This window comes from Mastomys coucha, unplaced genomic scaffold (assembly GCF_008632895.1).
Source record: "Mastomys coucha isolate ucsf_1 unplaced genomic scaffold, UCSF_Mcou_1 pScaffold17, whole genome shotgun sequence".
NCBI lineage: Eukaryota > Metazoa > Chordata > Mammalia > Rodentia > Muridae > Mastomys > Mastomys coucha.
The window spans coordinates 20,468,488-20,486,646 of NW_022196899.1; the positions used below are offsets into that span (position 1 = coordinate 20,468,488).

The window sequence follows — 18,159 nt, forward strand, 5'->3', positions numbered from 1 at the left end:
TGGCACAGAAACTCAGTAGCCAAGAAACTCGATGTCTCGATCTCGTATGAAGAGACCTGAAGTCTGTCCACTTATTGCTACAGGCATCATCATCATTATTTTTGCTATTATTATTATTATTGTACATGGCTGTATGTGAAAGAGAGAAGGGAGGGAGAGGACGAGGAAGGGGGAGAAAACATGGGTGCACACATGCAAAACACACATATAAAGGTCAGAGAACAAATTTCCGAAGTCTATTTTCTCCTATCAGGGGTGCTGGGATCATGCTCAGGTCATTACAGATGTCTGAGGCAAGTGCCTCACCCACACTGAGCCATCTCACTGGTCCTGCCCAATCAATCAGAAAAGAGAAAAAGGAAAGGAAGAAAACCTCACATGACAAATAAGGAGGTCCAGCAAGGCCACAGGATAAGAGGACAGCACACACGAACACAAAGGCCACGCACAGCCTACTCACAGGACTCAGGCTTTGGGGACACCACAAAATGGAGGCAGAGCTAAGTGGATCGATCTGTGATATCAAGGCCATCCTGGTCTAAATAGCAAGTTCCAAGATAGCCAGTGATATGTAGTGAGACTCTATCCCAAAAGTTTAAAAAAATAATAATGTAAAAAGCTGTGCCATCTAATATAAAATAAAAACTAAACATTTGAGTATAGGATGCGCATGCTCAAAACCAGAGGTAACAGGTGAAATAAAGACGTAATAAATGACGTCTCACAGTCGCAGATGGACTCAACACAGAAAGAAATGACAATTATCTTGCTAGTTGATCTCAGTGTTTCAAGACAATATGAATCAAAAATCCTAGGACCTTCTATACATAGAAAGAATCTGATTCTAGAAATTTCTGAAGAAACACAAAATTATTTCATAATAGAAAACAACAATATTCAAGACGGTATGGTACAGTACAACTAAATCCAAGAAATGAAAACTGATACAATTTATATAAATATAAAATCACATTAGCAATCCCAACATATCGGAAGGAAGCGGGAAGAGCTGAGATCAAGGTCATCCAGATCAACATTGAAGCAAAGCCAGAAGAAAAACAAAACAAATGAACACACAACCAAGCAAGTCTTAACCACTCAAAGTGCATTTGCACTCACAGCAATCCAGCTGCCCTAGCCTCCAGAGAACTGGCCTACTTGCATGAGTCACCATGCCCAGTTAACTGAAACCTTTAATTGCACGTGTGAAATGATTAGATTGGAGGCACATTTCATGCCACTTTGCTTACATAAGCTCAGAGAAGATTCTAAAGGACTGTGACCTGTATTTACGACAGTTCTTTCTTTTCCTTCCTCCTCCAAGCCAGTGTTAATTATGGATTGAACGCAGTTTTTGCCTGTGTTAGTCTACAGCTTGAGCAGTGAGCAAAACCCAGCCCAAGAACATTCTCTTTAAGATAGCTTTTAGGACTTTTGCTCTTTTTTGAAACATTTTCAAAATCACTTACTTTTAATTTATCCACCTATATCAAACAAATACCCAAAATTTGCTTCTCTCTTTGGAAGAGGGCAGGCTCTTACTATGCTAGTCTAGGCTGGCCTAGACTTTGTCTTCCTCCTACCTTAACCTACCACGTACTGGGGTTTCAGGTTTGTACTACAATGCCCAGCTGTGGTTTTAAGTTTGTTTTGTTTTTTTTTGTTTTGTTTTGTTTTGTTTTGTAGATAGAGTTCACCCTGATTACAAAAACTGGGGTGAGGTGTGAATCTGTGTTTTAGAAAGGATAAACTGTCCGGCAGCAACTTGGAAGTTTTAGTAAGTTGTGTTAAGGATACGGACACTAAAACCTGTGCCACATGCACCTGTCCCTGTAATGACAACATGTGCATGTGTATCTATGTCAGTGTGTGTGTGTGTGTGTGTGTGTGTGTGTGTGTGTGTGTGTGTGTGTGTGTGTGTGTGTGTGTGTGTGTGTGTGTGTGTGTGTGTGTGTGTGTGTGTGTGTGCGCACGCGCGAGTTGGGGCCTGATGTTGAGCATGGCCCTCCGTGGCTCTTCCACCTTATGCACTGAAATGAAGCAGGTCCTCTTGGTCTAACCCAAAGCTAACCAATGTGGCTAATCTTACTAGTCCAATTGCTCTGGGGACGGATCCACATTAACTTCTGAGACTGGAATCCTAGTCAGCTGCTAAGCTCACCCAGCGTTACAGGGCTCTGGAGATCCAAGTCTCAGGCCCCATGCCGCACAGCAACTTCACCCTTAGGTTCACACTGCGCACCATCCCCAGCTTTTCTTGCCCTTTACTGTACACTGACTGTACTTTACTTGTTTTTGTGTTTGTGTGTGTAAAATTGTCTCTCAAAAGTAGTTTTCACAAATGTTAGTAAAAAACTAGGACTAGGGATGTAATTCAGTTAGTAGTGTCTGCCTAACAGGCAGAGCATGCAGAACGCCCTGGGATCCATCCCCAGCACCACATAAGCCTGGCAGAGTAGCACACACCAACAGTCCTGGCACTGAAGAGGTAGAAACAGGAGGATCAGAAGTCATGAAAAGCCTAAACAAATTACTGATATCAGTATTGCACGGCTTCTCAGCCGCAGTGTAGACTACCTCAGTATGCACGGCTTCTCAGCCGCAGTGTAGACTACCTCAGTATGCACGGCTTCTCAGCCGCAGTGTAGACTATCTTTTGTCACATATATGTAGCAGTAAATAGAACAATTTCTCTAGAACATAAATTTCAGAAAATCTGATCGCTTCTAAACATGAAGCAGTATGTTAACAATGTGGAAGTTGTAGTCAGTGTGTCAGCCCAGTTTGAGCGGCTGGGGTCGACACACACCTTTTCAAGAGGTTTTTTTGTTTTGTTTTGTTTTGTTTTTTTGTTTTTTGAGACTCACTCTGTAGACCAGGCTGGCCTGGGATTAAAGGTGTGCGCCACTAGGCCCGGCTCAAGAGGTTTTAGGTACAAGTGCCTGGTAGTAATTAATACAAGACACAGACAGAGACACAAGGTTACAAAAAGGCTATGGTGTTGCAGGAAAAGCATGTCTAGAGACCAAGAGTGTGGCAGCTTCTGACAGGTGCTACTCTTATTAAAAAAACACTGCAGTTAAGGACTATTGTTTCAAAAACCATTAATACAATCCTACTTGGTTTGGTCTTTTCAGCCATCCTCCTGTGGGGGTGGTACACACCTATTATCACAGTACTCAGGAGGCAGAGGAAGGAAGATGGCTTTAAGTCTGAGACCACTCTGTGTTAAGTACCAGCCCAGCCAGAAATACACAGCAAGATTTATGTCAACCCCATATCCACAGCTACCACCCCCCAAAATACCAATATTCTTTAAAAGAACAAAACACAAAGTCATAGAAAGGAAGAGAAGGGGGGAGAATTCTAAACAATGAGACTCACTCTACAGCCAGACCATACTCACTTGAATGATTGTGGCCAGTATATTGACATAATTGCTCTCAGTCTGGTAGAGCTCTTTCGCCACCTGCCACCTGGCTGATTGCTTTGGAGGAACTGGAGTAGAACTTCTAGAAGACTTAGCACAAGACTTCGGTGTTTCTGGAAAAGAAAGGTTCAATCAGAAGGCAGATCTAAACGCTATACAGACATTATAAAGCACCGCAGTAGAGATTTCTGTTAAAGTAAATGGAGAGAGATGTTCCTTACTGGCTTGCTTCTCCTGGCTTGCTCATGGGGTAAGGCCAGAAAAATTCAATGACCAAAAAAGGTCATTGATTCAGAGCTGAGAACATGGATCAATGGGAGACTGCTCGTCTGGCACATGTGAAGTTCTAGGTTCAACCCCAATACCAACTAAAAAGCTGACAGTGTACAAATAAGTGGCCTACACTCTTCAGATTTATCAAGGTTATTACATTAAAGGAGACCCCCCTCAATGAGAATAAACTAAATGGTAAAAACAGGTACCCTAGATTGGATCTTAACCTAAAATATAAGAGTTTCTTGTTGTTTGCGGGAGAGGAGGGTTGTGTTAATGTTATTAACAGTTTGTTATAACTGTTTGTACTGGCTAGTTTTGTGTGTCAACTTGACACAGGCTGGAGTTATCACAGAGAGGGGAGCTTCAGTTGGGGAAGTGCCTCCATGAGGTCCAGCTGTGGGGCATTTTCTCAATTAGTGATCAAGGGGGTAGGGCCCCTTCTGGGTGGTGCCATCCCTGGGCTGGAGGTCTTCGGTTCTATAAGAGAGCAGGCTGAGCAAGCCAGGAGAAGCAAGCCAGTAAGGAACATCCCTCCATGGCCTCTGCATCAGCTCCTGCTTCCTGACCTGCTTGAGTTCCAGTCCTGACTTCCTCTGATGATAAACAGCCATGTGGAAGTGTAAGCCGAATAAACCCTTTCCTCCCCAACTTGCTTCTTGGTCATGATGTCTGTGCAGGAATAGAAACCCTGACTAAGACACTGTTCCATGGTTATTTAAGAAATGTCTCCAAAGTAGCTATAATAGCTCACATCTATAATCTCATTACTCGGGATGCTGAAGAAAAGCCATGAGTTCAAGGACACCCTGGCCACACAGCAATATTCCCTTTCTTGTCTCAAAGCATAGGCTGGTAATATACAGGAAGGGCACCTCCCGAGCATGTGTGACACTTAGTACTGAACACTGGGAACTCAAAGGCTTTTACTTTCTGTATCTTAAATCTAGAAAATCCTAGTGATCGTAATACAGTTAGCTATAGGAGTCTTTGTTCAGCACAGTGACATCACCCTCCTGACTTCTCTACCTATTCATTCTACCTCACTTCCCCATGACCTCACAACTGTTGAGTATTAAAATTAACTCGGGTGTGGTGCTGCATGCCTGTAAACCCAGTGCTTGAGAACCAGGGTCACGAGCAGTTTAAGACTAGCCTCAGCTACATGAGACCTTGTCTCAAAAAGAAAAACAAGACAATGTCTGTCACTCTTCGGCTATAGCCCTGGACGATTCATAACTCCCCCGTTCTGAAGTGCAGTGGCACGTAAGACAGATACCACCTTTTACAAACACACAAAAGCATAAGTAAATAATGACCCAACAGAAGCATCACTGCACAGTTGATTTCTTACAGGATTTGTTTTTCTTTCCTGGGTTTCTGTTGATTTGTTTTTGTTCTTGTTTTGAGGCCAAGTCTCATAATAGCCAGATTGTCTCTAACCCGCCTTCTGGGCTCCACTCGCTCAATCCTGGAATTATAGGGGTATATCACCTTACCCAGCTACGCTCAGCTTTTCTTTTGAACTGTCTTGTTGCCTCAACTAGACCAAGGATGTTAAGAGAAAAGCCTTTCCATTTCCAGTTCATTCACTGTAGCAGGGATTTATTCTATTAAGTTATCCCAGTACACTCCGTCTCAAAGATTAATTCTGTGAAACGTGAATTACTACCTCCATAGTGAATGCTGGACTCGGGTGTGTTGGAGATATCCAGGAGTGATCCAATAGAAAGGGAGTGCTCAGCTGAGGGCCGCTTACGGGGAGGGAAAGGAGAGAGGTCAGTTTCCCTGGACAGCTGAGCCAGGGTTTCTTTCAATCTCCGTCTTTTGCGGTTGCTGTTTGGGGTACTTAGAGAAAGCAGAGACACCGATTTCTTGAGCTCAGGAGTGTTAGCCTGAAATCAAAAGCACAAAAGTGTTTAATTTTACTATGATGGTTCTAACAAACAGGAACATGGAAGGTATATCTCTACTGACAAAACCCAGAATTGTGTACAATAACGCTTACAATCTTATAGTCTTCTATCTAATTCAAAAGCTTCATTTTAAAAAAGGAGTGGTCCAGACACCAGCGTCTGTAGCAGCCTAGCCCCTTTTTGTTCATAGTACCGTCTCCACTGAATAACCATCGCTGAGCTTGTCTTTTTACCAGCTACTCTTTCTAGAGCATGGACTGAGAAAGAAAGAGCCACATTTCATTTCCCTGTGTCTCAAGAATATAGCAGTGAGGGGAACTGAATAGACTTAAATATTTCCTGAAAAATATTCCAAGTTCAAACAAGAGTTTGAAAAGCTCTCTCACTGCATATACATATATATGTGTGTATAAATAATATGTAACCATGTATGTATGTATATTTTCAAATATTTCTTCTAAATACCTAGGTAATACTAATTATACATTATGCTTTCTAAATGTTTTGGATACAATAGTATCAATTTTGCACAAATTCACAGAACCAAGAGCAAAAACACACCTTTTCATACAGATACATCGTTTCTCCTGCACGAGCATCCATCTGAATGCTTCCCCAGAACCACTAAAGAGAGAAGAGTATTTGAATTAAGATTTTTAAACTGACCTTAACAGAGAAGCTATAATATTGTTAAAGCTAACTAATTTCATTCTGGAATTACTTGCCTCTTGCTTGACAACAAAAAGTTTCTTTGAAGGTTCAAATGGAAGGTCCTTTACTGTATTCTCTTCAACAATAAGGTGAGTACACCTTTCATCCCCGACTGGTAAATAGCTACCTCCTAAGGAGAACCAGGACACAGCAGATCAGTCAAATAGCTGTTCTCAAATATCCATCTCTAAAGCAGCTATTTATTGTCAAGTGTTTGTATGCTGAGTTATTTCTAACAGGACGTTACTCGGGTCAGGGCACAGACCACTGGTGACAGGTAAGCCGTGGCAGCAGGAAAAGCATAAGGTCACAACACAAAAAGCAGAAGCACATGCAGGCATTCAGCTCACAGTCGCCTTTGTGAGCCGGAGCGGTGCCACTCCCTGTTAGGAGCCTTCTACCTCCCTTAACCCAGTCTAGAAGCTCCTCACAGATGTGCTCAGGTGCTCGCTCTGGACATTACTGACCACCACAGACATCATGTTACCTGACCTTGCATTTCAGTCATTTCTTCCATACTGTGTTGCTCTTCATCTGAAAATCCCAGGAAACTTAAAATGCAATCTTGGAATGGAGGAACTTTAAATTCATTTCTAAAGTCATCAACTGCTGCACAAAAACACCTAAAAACAAAATGCACATTTCTAAAACCAGCTTAAATTCCATCAGCTAGGCAAATCAGTTTGTGAAATCTCAGTAATTCTTAAGGTCCTACAACAATAAATGCATTTATTGAAAATATTTTACATAAAGTCCTAAAAAGTTGGTTTTGGTTTTGTCTGCTTTGTTTTGTTTAGTAAGAGGAGGCCGACTGGGATGCTGCTTAGTAGAAGTTGAAATTAGCACAGATAGGCCTAGGAATCATTGCATCTGACAAAATAATCACAGACAACCTTCACATCATTCAAATCCTGGCTGGGCTTTTGAAATTCTATAAATAGAGACATTCTCCAATGTCATGACCTTTTCCATGATGGTGAAGTACCATAGCAGACCATGCACAACTGGAAGGTTAGCAGAAAAAGATAATAAAGTAAAAAAACCATAATCCAAATACCCAAAGCAGTAAGCTATTATCTAATAAATTTTCAAACGTTTATGATAATGGGAAAAAATGCATTGGTATGGGTGCACATGGATGCTACAGTGCAAACATGGAAGTCACTGGGCAGTGGGGGGTGCACGCCTTTAATCCCAGCACTTGGGAGGCAGAGACAGACAGATTTCTGAGTTCGAGGCCAGCCTGGTCTATAGAGTGAGTTCCAGGACAGCCAGGGCTACACAAAGAAACCCTGTCTCGAAAAACAAAAACAAACAAAAAAAGATGTCAGCAGACAATGCCCCCAAGGCTAATCGCTCACTCAGGTGAACCTAGGGAATCAAACACAAGTCATCAGGCTAGGGATCAGGTGCCTCCACCTAGAGAAGCATCTGGACCGCCCAGCCCCAAGAGACAGACAGCTAGCAGGTACGGGCACATGCCGTGACCCTAGAGTGCATGTACAGTCAACAGAGAACACAGTCCACACCCCTCCCACCTCCACATCTGCGCTGCAGCATGCATGCCCACACACACAACCGTGCACAAAGTTCTTTTAATTCTGAGAAACGATTTTACAAAGTAAAACCCAACGATATCAAATCTTTCTATTTTAATTGTTTCAAAACCTATGTCTTATTATATATCTATTATATATAAATTATTTGTTTTATAACCTATGTTTTATTCCCTAACCTGTTCAAAGAATTCATGTTTTCTATACTATTTACAAATTTAGTTTTTGTTGGCACATGGCATCTTTAAAACAAATGTTAACCACACTTTAAAAAATAGTAACAATATGTTGGACTAGAAATATGGCTCAGTAGTTAAAAAACGTGGCTGCTATTCCAGGGACCCATGTTTGACTCTGAGCACCCACATGATAACTCTAGTTCCAGGGGATTTGATGCATGCCACCTTCTAGCTTCCTCAGACATTGTATACACGTGGTACAAAAATACTCATTCAAGTACACAAATATACAAACACACACACACACACACACACACACACACACAAAACACAAATATTAAAAAGAAAAAAAAGGAAAGAACATGTTGAATTCACATAATAAATATGGATTCCTAAGCACTTACTGTTCATTGCGTCTTTCCCATGCTTTATAAATCCATTCTGGCCTCATAATTGGAGTACCCAGACTCACTGCAACCTAAGAATATCAACACCAATTACAATGCGTTTTCATCTTAAAAAGTGGGATGAAAAAGGGAAGTGCTTATAAAGAACTGGGTATAAAATTATTAGCAGAATTTCACATTATATTTTGTTAAAAGTTATGGTGACTCTAAAGTAAGTTCCATGATACCCAAACGCTTCTTCTATTTTCTATAACTATAGCTCTTTGATTTCTCCTTTTGTTCTGTTCATACCTTGGAAGTACTGGCTAAAACAAGACTACAAAAGAAAACAAGTGCCAGGCAGCAGTGGCCCATGCCTTTAATCCCAGCACTTGGGAAGCAGAGGCAGGCAGATTTCTGAGTTCGAGGCCAGCCTGGTCTACAGAGTAAGTTCCAAGATAGCCAGAGCTACACAGAGAAACCCTGTCTCACAAAAAAGCAAAAAAAAAAAAAAAAAAAAAAAAAAAAGAAAGAAAAAAGAAAGAAAAGAAAAGAAAGCAAGCAGTGACTGTGCAGCAGTGGACGTAGTGGCAGGAAATTCTGTTTAGGTCGAGATGATCGGAAGTCCCAGAACCTCTGAGAGGGAACCTCTGAGAGGGAACCTCTGAGAGGGAACCTCTGAGGGGACTCTAGGAGGGTCACCTGCCTCCTGACAGGCTGCTGTCACATGACCACACTACCAGCATAGAACAGGACCTATGGTCACCTACCTACAGTAGATCAGAACCGAGTTCTCCATGCTAATGAGGCATCTAGATGAGCCCTGAGGGCTTAGCCACTAAGCTTCCCTTCCCAGACATTCCTTCCTGCAACGGGTATTTAATCTCTGGTCCACCCTGAGAAGATGGAACGAAACCATTTTCCACACTGAACAGTCAATGAATAATTTGGAACCAAGGACTTTCTCGTCAAGAACCACCATGGGAAACATTGGGAAAGCCTGTGCCTACAGAGCCTCGCCATCTAAGCCTCTGCAGAAGGTCCCTCTGTGCTCCCAGACTCACTACCCCTGAGCTAAACCTGAGTTCCCTTTGCCCTCTACTGACATTCCAATGACAAACCTCCATCTGAGCCTCAAAAACGGTAGAATAAACAGAAAGTGACATTATTTAACCCAAGCCAAGCATGGAAGATCATGCCTATGAAGGAGCTGGAAACAGGAGGACACTAATGAGTTCTAGGCTAGCCTGGCCTACACAATCATTTCTAGATTATTCTGGACTATAGTATAAGACTGTCTCAAAATAAACATTACAAAGCAATACTATACTGAAAAAACAAAAATAGTAAGCTTACATACCCTAAATTTTTCACCTTGTGTACAATTTGCCACCAGATGTGTTACTTTGGAATTACATTCTTTCCGAATAACTCCACCCATATGATGAACCAATGTTACCAATTTGACCTCAAAAGAAAAATTAAAACAAAATTGTTTTTAATTTGAACAAAATCTGTACTAATAACTCATTTAACATTAACTACTTTATAAAACTTTAAAACGAACTTTTTTAAGAGTTATCTTGTTATGGCTACAGGTAAATCTATACAAAGATAAACCATACACAGAATATTAAATTAATAATAGACAACAAACTCTAATACTGCTTAAACACATGGATGTATTATTTTCATTTATTCACCTTTTTTCTCTTCTTTTTTTTCTTTTTTTACAATATTGGGAATTGAAGCCAAGGTTGTATACTCACAAATAAATATATCAATCTCTTTTTTACAGTTTATCTTTATGAGTCTGTGAGTATGCACACACACAAGTAGGTACCCACAGAGGCCAGAAGCAGGCGTCCCCCAGAGCTGCTATTAAAGGCAGCTATAAGACCAGATTCGGGTGCGGGGAACCAAACTTTTGTCCTCTAATGGCAACAAGTGCTCTTAACCACTGACCCATCTCTCTAGCACCAAGATATTGAATTTTAATATCAGGTTATAGAACATCAATATTTTCCCCACAAAATTACAGAAATACTTACTAGTTCCAACTGAGGAAATATTGTGAACCAAAAAAAGTTTCTATGACTTATTCATGGTGGTAAAAATACTTTAAAGTTTGGTTTGTAAAACAGTATTCATCTTGTATAACAAAAAAACTTCAACTAACCAATGTAACTCATAATTAACAAAAAGTAAAACAGTTCACATAGTTATGGGACTTTGTATTAATTCACGGGCCAACTAGCACTTACAAGTCTTTTTTTTTTTTAAACTTAGGAGTTTCTCTAAAATTTTGAACCTGATACTCATAGCATTTTTAAAATGAAGTCATGACAGCAAACAGAAATAAATAAGTGAATGCATGCACTTTAACTCTGCATTACCAGTCAATGTCTTATACTCACAAGCTCCTCCTTCCTGCGGAACCCCGTGAAGCAGAGCACCAGGCCCAGCATGCTTGTACAGTACAGTGGCCGGCAGGAGAACGGCAAGGGCTGGATGGAGAGCATAATTGCAAACCATGAGCGTCCTCTTCAGTTGGAATGGAGAAAACATTTCCTGAAGGTTTTTGCCAATTTTCAATACTCAAGTTCACACACTCACATACACTTACATACACACATACAATATTTAAAAAAAAAAAAAGAGGAAAAGAGGGCTGGCGAGATGGCTCAGCGGGTAAGAGCACTGACTGCTCTTCCGAAGGTCCTGAGTTCAAATTCCAGCAACCACATGGTGGCTCACAACCACGCGTAATGAAATCTGACGCCCTTTTCTGGTACGTTGGGAGACAGCTACAATGACACCAGAGTAAGCGGGGCTGGCAGAGATCCTGAGTCCAATTCCCACCAGCCACACAGGATGGCTCACGGCCATCTGTACAGCTACAGTGTACTCATACACATAAAATAAATAAATTTAAAAAGAAAGGAAAAGAAAAAAAGCTAAAATAATTTTCCTAATTAAAATCTTATAATGGATATGATACCAATTTTAAGTGGAAATAAGAAAGGTTTAAGTGTATACCTTCTTGAAAACCAAGTCTCATGGCATGAGCTATCATACCCCAGCAACAACAAATTTTTCTTATTCTAATTGCTATGTGCACTCAACAATTAATAGCATTTCTATTTATAAATTTTCAAAGAATGCATTAATAAAAATGTATGCTTGAGATGATAAACATACGTTTCTTACCTCTCCCCTTTGTGCACAGTTGAGTATAACTGGTGGTCCAACAATCCTACAATCAGCCTTGTATAAGTCATTGAAGACAGAATTCTGGAAGTCAGTAACTACAAATATATTCTCAAATTCTGGGGAATCCAAACTTTCAAATTCTTCCATTGAGTCCATCTTTACACAGGGCACTTTCATTTCCTGGATTTTTTTCATAGTTATTACAAACAAAAATAATTCATAGGTCATATAAAATAATATATGACTCCCTAAAATTGACTCCTATATTTTTTGACATCTTTTTAGAAAAGTTCACTGTTAAAGCCTACCATTCCCAACCTAACATCTAAGAGTGCAGAGTCATATTTCTCTACTTTCTACGTCACATACCCCCATGTCCATTAAGATCTTACTGTACTGAAGATGTAAATAGCCTCTATGACTGTGGTCTAGATGCCACTAGCATGCACAGCAAGTTCCACGTACTACAACACCAGGTGCTGCAGTTTTAGTTTTTGGTAGTAATGGGGATCAAACCTAGATCTCAATCCGCTAGGCAAGCACTCTGCCCATGGGCTACTGTCAGTCTATTATTGTTTGGTTTTGACACTCCTCAGGCCAGCCTTAACCTCTCAGCCATGTTTCTGGCTTCAGCCAGGTAAGTGGTAAGATTACGGGTATGAGCCACTAGGCTAGACTCTTTAAAAAAAAAAAAATGTAAGTATATGTATTTTGATATACTGCATTAGGTATATATCTACCAATTTTTATTCTGAAAAAGAAAAATGATAATCAGCTATCTTCAAAAACAAAACAAAACAAAACAAAACGCCATTAACACTTAGTAAAAGGTTACTGATTAACATTCTCATTTCAATACATACGCTGCAAAGAGAGGTCATGAGCCAATTTGGCTGCATTAGGACACATATATGATATACAAAAGCAAGTATCTTATTAAAAGTATCTTCATTAAAAAAAAAAAACTGGGCTGGATGTAGTAGTGCATGCCTTTAATTCCAGCACTTGGGAGGCAGAGGGAGGCGGATCTGAGTTCAAAGCCAGCCTGGTCCAGGACAGCCAGGGCTACACAGAAACCTTGTCTCCCAAAGGGGGTAAGGGGAGGAATACTGAAGAGCTTACATAATTCCTGTGTGAACAGAACAGAGAAAAAAACTCTGAACACATTAATAAATTATCTGGGCTTTGAGTTGAGGCTGGAGTGATGGACCAAATCATCTATCCCTGAAATTCTTCTGTTGAAAGCTAACTGAAAATGAAAACTGAAACCTTATCTCTCAATGTGACTGTATGCAGCTAAGGCCATTACAGAGACAACATTAAATGAGCTGTCCAGGGTGGCCCTCATCCAGTCTGACTCAGGTGCTCATAAGAACTCTGAGCATAAACGGCAGAGATGGAGTTCATGGAAACAAGGCCATGAGGGACGCAGCACGGACGCCTACGCAGACGAAAGGACAGCAGGCCGGCTGGCACTGACTTCAGACTGAGTTCTGCTGTTTAATCTATCCGTACACAGTCTGTGATACTTTGTTTGAATAGCCCTAGCAAACTAATGTAACTGAAGGTCGGGCGTTAGCTCAGGAGTAAAATGTTTGCCTGGTATGCATGAGACCCTGGGTCCAAAATGACAAGATAGAATAAATAGTGATTATTATGGAGACAAACTAAAGAATTTATATGCTACAAATTCTGAGGCAAAGTAACTGATAATCACTGGTTATTGTTATACACTGGAAAATAGCAAGAATTTAAACTAAAGATAAAATTAATGGGGAAAAGTACTTAAACGTGTAAGAAAAGTATCAGATCTCTGTACCCATTACATCCTTTTCTTAAATAATGACAAAGTCTCTAAAATTTGAATTTCTGATAGATGCTATAATTTGGAGGTTCAGAAACAACTTAATTCTAAAATAAACTACTTCTAACATTTCTACTTCCGAGTGCACAATACACCTCATGCCTGATTCCAGTCACCAGAGTGAAGTCATTCAATTGAGGGAAGTGAAGCATGCCACATGCAATGAGGTGCTTGACCTACCATATTAATAATACTTTTTATTAATTTTTCCTCCGATTTTCCAGGACAACTTTCTTTTATCTTTATAACAGGGACTTCCATTATCTTAATAGTCTGTAGAAAAGAGACTTAAGTGTAAGATTAAGAAAGGGAGGGAAGTATTTCCAAAGCTGTGTGAAGAATCTCCTAAGAAATGAACCACAAAGCCCAGCTCCTTACCTTCAAGGCCTTGAGAAGCTCCTCTTGTCTCCCAGCTCCCTGGACCACCACCACTCTTGCTTCAGCCTGAGGCATCTCTTCTATTAGATGTAAAATGTTTCCATGTGGTTACGAGGTGCCAACAGCACAATTAGAAGTTCCTAGGCCCTCTTTCTAGCTAGAAAGTCTATGTCTGAGGAAAGTAAAATATCCCCAGAAGCTAAAGTAACCTAATCCTGAATTTCCTACAAAAATATTTGACCTTTTTTTTTTTTTTTTTTTTTGATTTCTCAATACAGGGTTTCTCTGTGTAGCCCTGGCTGTCCTGGAACTCAACTCTGTAGACCAGGCTGGCCTCGAATCCACCTGCCTCTGCCTCCCAAGTGCTGGCCACCACCGCCGGCTTGACCATATCACTTTTAGAAAGGCTATATACATTGTAGCAAAAGGCATACAACACTAAAGAAACAATCCCTTTAAAGAAGGGTTAGGAAGCCTGACCCTCCTCCTTAAAGGACATGAAACTTTAGAACAAAACAGTGCAAAGCAGTTAACCACATCACTCCTCGCTTAAGCAATAATAAACTCCAGCTTAACAGAGAAAGCAGTGTCAGCACGAAGACACTTCCTTTCTCCAAGTGGGGGCGCACGTTAACCCAAATGACGGCACAGAATGGAGACAGAGCCCTAATTACTCAATACCAAAAGGTTCAGTACTACTAACAATTTTGTGTTTTTAAAAGCTTACCATCAACATTTGAAGACGCTAAGCACAAGTTTTCCTTGGACGTTTCAGTAACTTTAGAGTCAAACACGGAAGAGTCTGCCAAGCCAGTTATCTCAGTAGGAGATGGTAACACGCTGTCGTCAGCCATTGTTTGCACTACTTTAGAGGGCTGAAACGGTAAAACTTGAAGTGAGAATACATGGGACAAACACGGTCAGTGAGCGACAAGCTTTACAACAGTGAGTGCTTCAACGTCCCTAATGCTGCAGATCTTCAGTACATCCCCTCCCCAACTGCAACTTCACGGCTACTTCATAACTATGATTTTGCCACTCTTACGGATCATACTGTAAATATGGAGACCCACAGACTGTGAGCCACTGACTTAGACGCTGTATTTGCGGATCTAGAATTTGTAAGCTGGACCCTCGAGGTAGGGTGGATGGTCATACTTGTAATCTCAGCACACAGGAGGTGGAGGTACAAATACATCAGGAATTAGAGGTCATCCCTGGAAACATGAATTCAAAGCAAATGTGGGGTACAAGAGCCGGTCTCAAAGTCTCCATGAGACTTAAGTTTTCCTTCTTATAAAACAAAACTCAGGCAGGGCAGTGGTGGCGCAGGCCTTTAATCCCAGCACTTAGGAGGCAGAGGCAGGCGGATTTCTGAGTTCAAGGCCAGCCTGGTCTACAGAGTGAGTTCCAGGACAGTCAGGGCTATACAGAGAAACCCTGTCTCGAAAAACAAAAATAACAAAACAAACAAACAAACAAACAAAAAAGGACCATATATATGAGCTGGAGGAGTCATATGAAACCTTATCTCAAAAAAAGCCAAAATAATAATAATTAATGAAATGGTTAGTAGAACACTGTGCTTAATCTAGACTAAAAACTTCACCTAAGAAACTCCAGTTCCTAACTAAAAGGTTAGTAGAAAGGATTCTGAGCGTTTCCAGTAAAAGGATAAATGCTTCCAGTGGTAGAAGCCATGACCTTGATCTAATCCTTACACTGTATATAAATATACTAGGATATACTAGGACTTGAGATGTGGCTTAGTGGTAAAGCCTGGAAGAGGTTGCATTCAACCTCCCAGACCCAAGGGAAAAAAGGTGTCAAAATACAGCCTATAATTATGTGCAACTATGTGCCAAAGCTTTACAACACACTTTTAAAGATACTTTTAGTTTACATGACGCCCCTTTAAAAAAAATCACCAAACTGTTGACTGATAATATAACATATAGCCTAGTGGCACAGGCCTAAAATTCCAGCACCCACAAGACAGAGGCAGGAGATAGACAACTAAACCCTTTCTCACTACACCCCAAAGCACTGAAAGTGCTTAAATGCATAGATCATTCATTTCCAAAACAGCTTCCAAATACACAGCAAAAGAGCTACACGCTACACTAACAGTACGACTAGCATCCAACGTCACTGCCAACTGAAATGCGCCGGGCACTGTCTTCTTTGGCTCGGGATGTGACTCAGCTGCAGCGTGCAATGACGTCACCTGCGGGCACTTCAGAAACCAAGCTAGGTGAAGGTACACCTGTAACCCGAGCACTCAGGGTAGGTGGAGCTCCTTGTCACCCTGGGTTTTCCACAATTCAAGTCTATGCTGGGGTACCTGAGACCCTGTCTCACGACACATGGATTCTTTTAAACAAATAGTCATTTTAGCTTTTCTTTTAAATAAACTTTCATTTTTATTTTTTTATTTTATTATTTTATTTTTATTTTAGCTTTTCTTATAAATAAACTTTTCTTTTTCATAAAAACGTCATCCAGAGTAAAGAACCAAGACCACAATAGTGAATACGTTATCGAGAATAGTGTAATTAGCTATCCTCACCTACTTAGAGCTCGATAATTCACAGTCACTACCTTAAATCTCTCCCTTGCCGTTATTTTAACCTTTGCAGCCATCCTAGAAGACAAATTATCACTGCCATATCCAGTCTGCGGCTTAAGAAAGTTGTTCCCACAGTTGACTCCAAGCCGGGTCTACTAACTATGAGGGAGCGCTAAGCTAACCACTAACCACACACATCTGTGGCCAGGAAGGGGCGGGGCGCCCCGGCCGGTGTTTTATATTTATAAAAAAAAAAAAAATCGAAAATCGGAATTCTGCAGGAATTCCAGAGGGAAACCACAAAGCAATCAGAGCAGCTCCGGGGCTGCAGCGGGCGGGCGGGCGAGTCAGAATCGCGGTCCCAACTGCGCCCTTCGACCTGGGGCGTCCGACGGAAGCAGAACAGACGGGGGAACCCCAGACTCCCGCGAGGTTAACGGGGACGAGGACAGAGGACGGGAGAAGGGCCTGGGGGAAGAGGATGGAGGAGAGCCGGACAGACAGGTGCGCAGCCGTGGGAGCTCCCCGTGGCGGGGACGCCAGCCTCGGTCGCCCCGGCCCGCCACGCACAGTTCCGAGCTCTCGAACCCCCTCCCTTCCCGTCCCCTACTCACCCCGCAGTCCTCACCACGCTCAGATATTAAAAAAAAAAAAATACAAGTAACCACTGAGGCGCAGTCCCCGCTTAGCCTTCTCAGTCACCGAGTCTCCTCCCCGGCGCCGCCATGACTCGAGGGAGGCGACCGCCTCCGATTCAAAAAACCCGGTCGCTCTCTCTAAGAGCCGTGGTGATTGGCACGCTCCGTCAACCTCCTTCTGATAGGCTGGAACCCCTGGCGGGCTGCTGATTGGTCCATCTCAGCGTCCCGCCTTCAGGAGGCGCCGGATGATTGGCTGGGAGTGTGTTTCAAATCCGCTAAACGGCCCGAGCGTGCGAACGTCAGCAGAGTGCCCGGATGTGGCCTTGAAGGGGGCGTGGCTCCGCGGCGCCTCTAGCTGAAGCAGGTGTTTCTGTGGTGACCGCGCTTGTTTACTCAGTAAACAGCTCCTCATTTCCCGACGCACAGTCTCTCTGCACCATCGCCTCCAACGTCAAGAAAAAGTACCAAGCACCGCAAACCATTCCGCTCTTACTACTAACCAGATTTTATTTTTTGAAGACAAGTTTGCATCTGAGTAATTTTAAAAAAACAAAACAAACAAAAATGTGTGTAAGGAGGTTTTAGAATCTCCTGAGGCTAAATTGCTTCTGGGTGGGTTGATCCCTCCCCAGCCCCCGCCCCCAGCGGAAGAATGTTAGTGACTGTGTTTTGAAGCCTAGAAAAGAAGTGATCAATTTTCTTCCTGGGATCAATATTGCTATTCTTTAATCTGTTTCTAGATGCTTTATACATTCTAGAATACAGTCTCCTAAACATACAATTCTAGCCAAGTGTGGTTTCAAAGCCTGCGATCCCACATACTAAGGAGGATGGGGCTGGAGGTAGAAGACAAGATCGCCTTAGGCTACACAGGAGACCCTGTTTCAAAACAATTATTTTTTAACTTTCAAAAACAAAACCCTACCAAGTGTTTGGATCTGTTGCTAGGTCCCAAATCTCAATAGGAGGTTTTTAAACCACTTTTTAAATTTAGATTGATTAATTTTATGTGTCTGACTTTTTGCTCATGTGTATTCTTTTTC

General features: G+C 41.6%; 1 protein-coding gene across 3 annotated transcripts in view; it reads right to left on the reverse strand.

The window, feature by feature from the left end:
• Window positions 1-17,267, reverse strand: part of Ect2 (epithelial cell transforming 2) — a 51,407-nt gene extending 34,140 nt beyond the window's left edge. Inside the window, exons 1-13 of one of the 3 annotated variants that reach the window (XR_004120399.1) lie at window positions 17,090-17,267; window positions 14,634-14,781; window positions 13,907-13,986; window positions 13,709-13,801; window positions 11,662-11,844; window positions 10,869-10,958; window positions 9,812-9,919; window positions 8,470-8,543; window positions 6,823-6,953; window positions 6,345-6,460; window positions 6,181-6,243; window positions 5,376-5,598; window positions 3,407-3,543 (exon numbers count right to left, since the gene is read on the reverse strand). Coding sequence is in view for 2 of the 3 variants with exons in the window: in XM_031376465.1 (XP_031232325.1) it covers window positions 3,407-3,543; window positions 5,376-5,598; window positions 6,181-6,243; window positions 6,345-6,460; window positions 6,823-6,953; window positions 8,470-8,543; window positions 9,812-9,919; window positions 10,869-10,958; window positions 11,662-11,844; window positions 13,709-13,801; window positions 13,907-13,986; window positions 14,634-14,760 (1,425 nt within the window). In the remaining variant the exon portion in view is untranslated. The remainder of the gene's footprint in view (window positions 1-3,406; window positions 3,544-5,375; window positions 5,599-6,180; window positions 6,244-6,344; window positions 6,461-6,822; window positions 6,954-8,469; window positions 8,544-9,811; window positions 9,920-10,868; window positions 10,959-11,661; window positions 11,845-13,708; window positions 13,802-13,906; window positions 13,987-14,633; window positions 14,782-17,089) is intronic. The other 2 variants (XM_031376465.1, XM_031376466.1) reach the window with 2 other exon arrangements.
• Window positions 17,268-18,159: the final 892 nt, after the last annotated feature.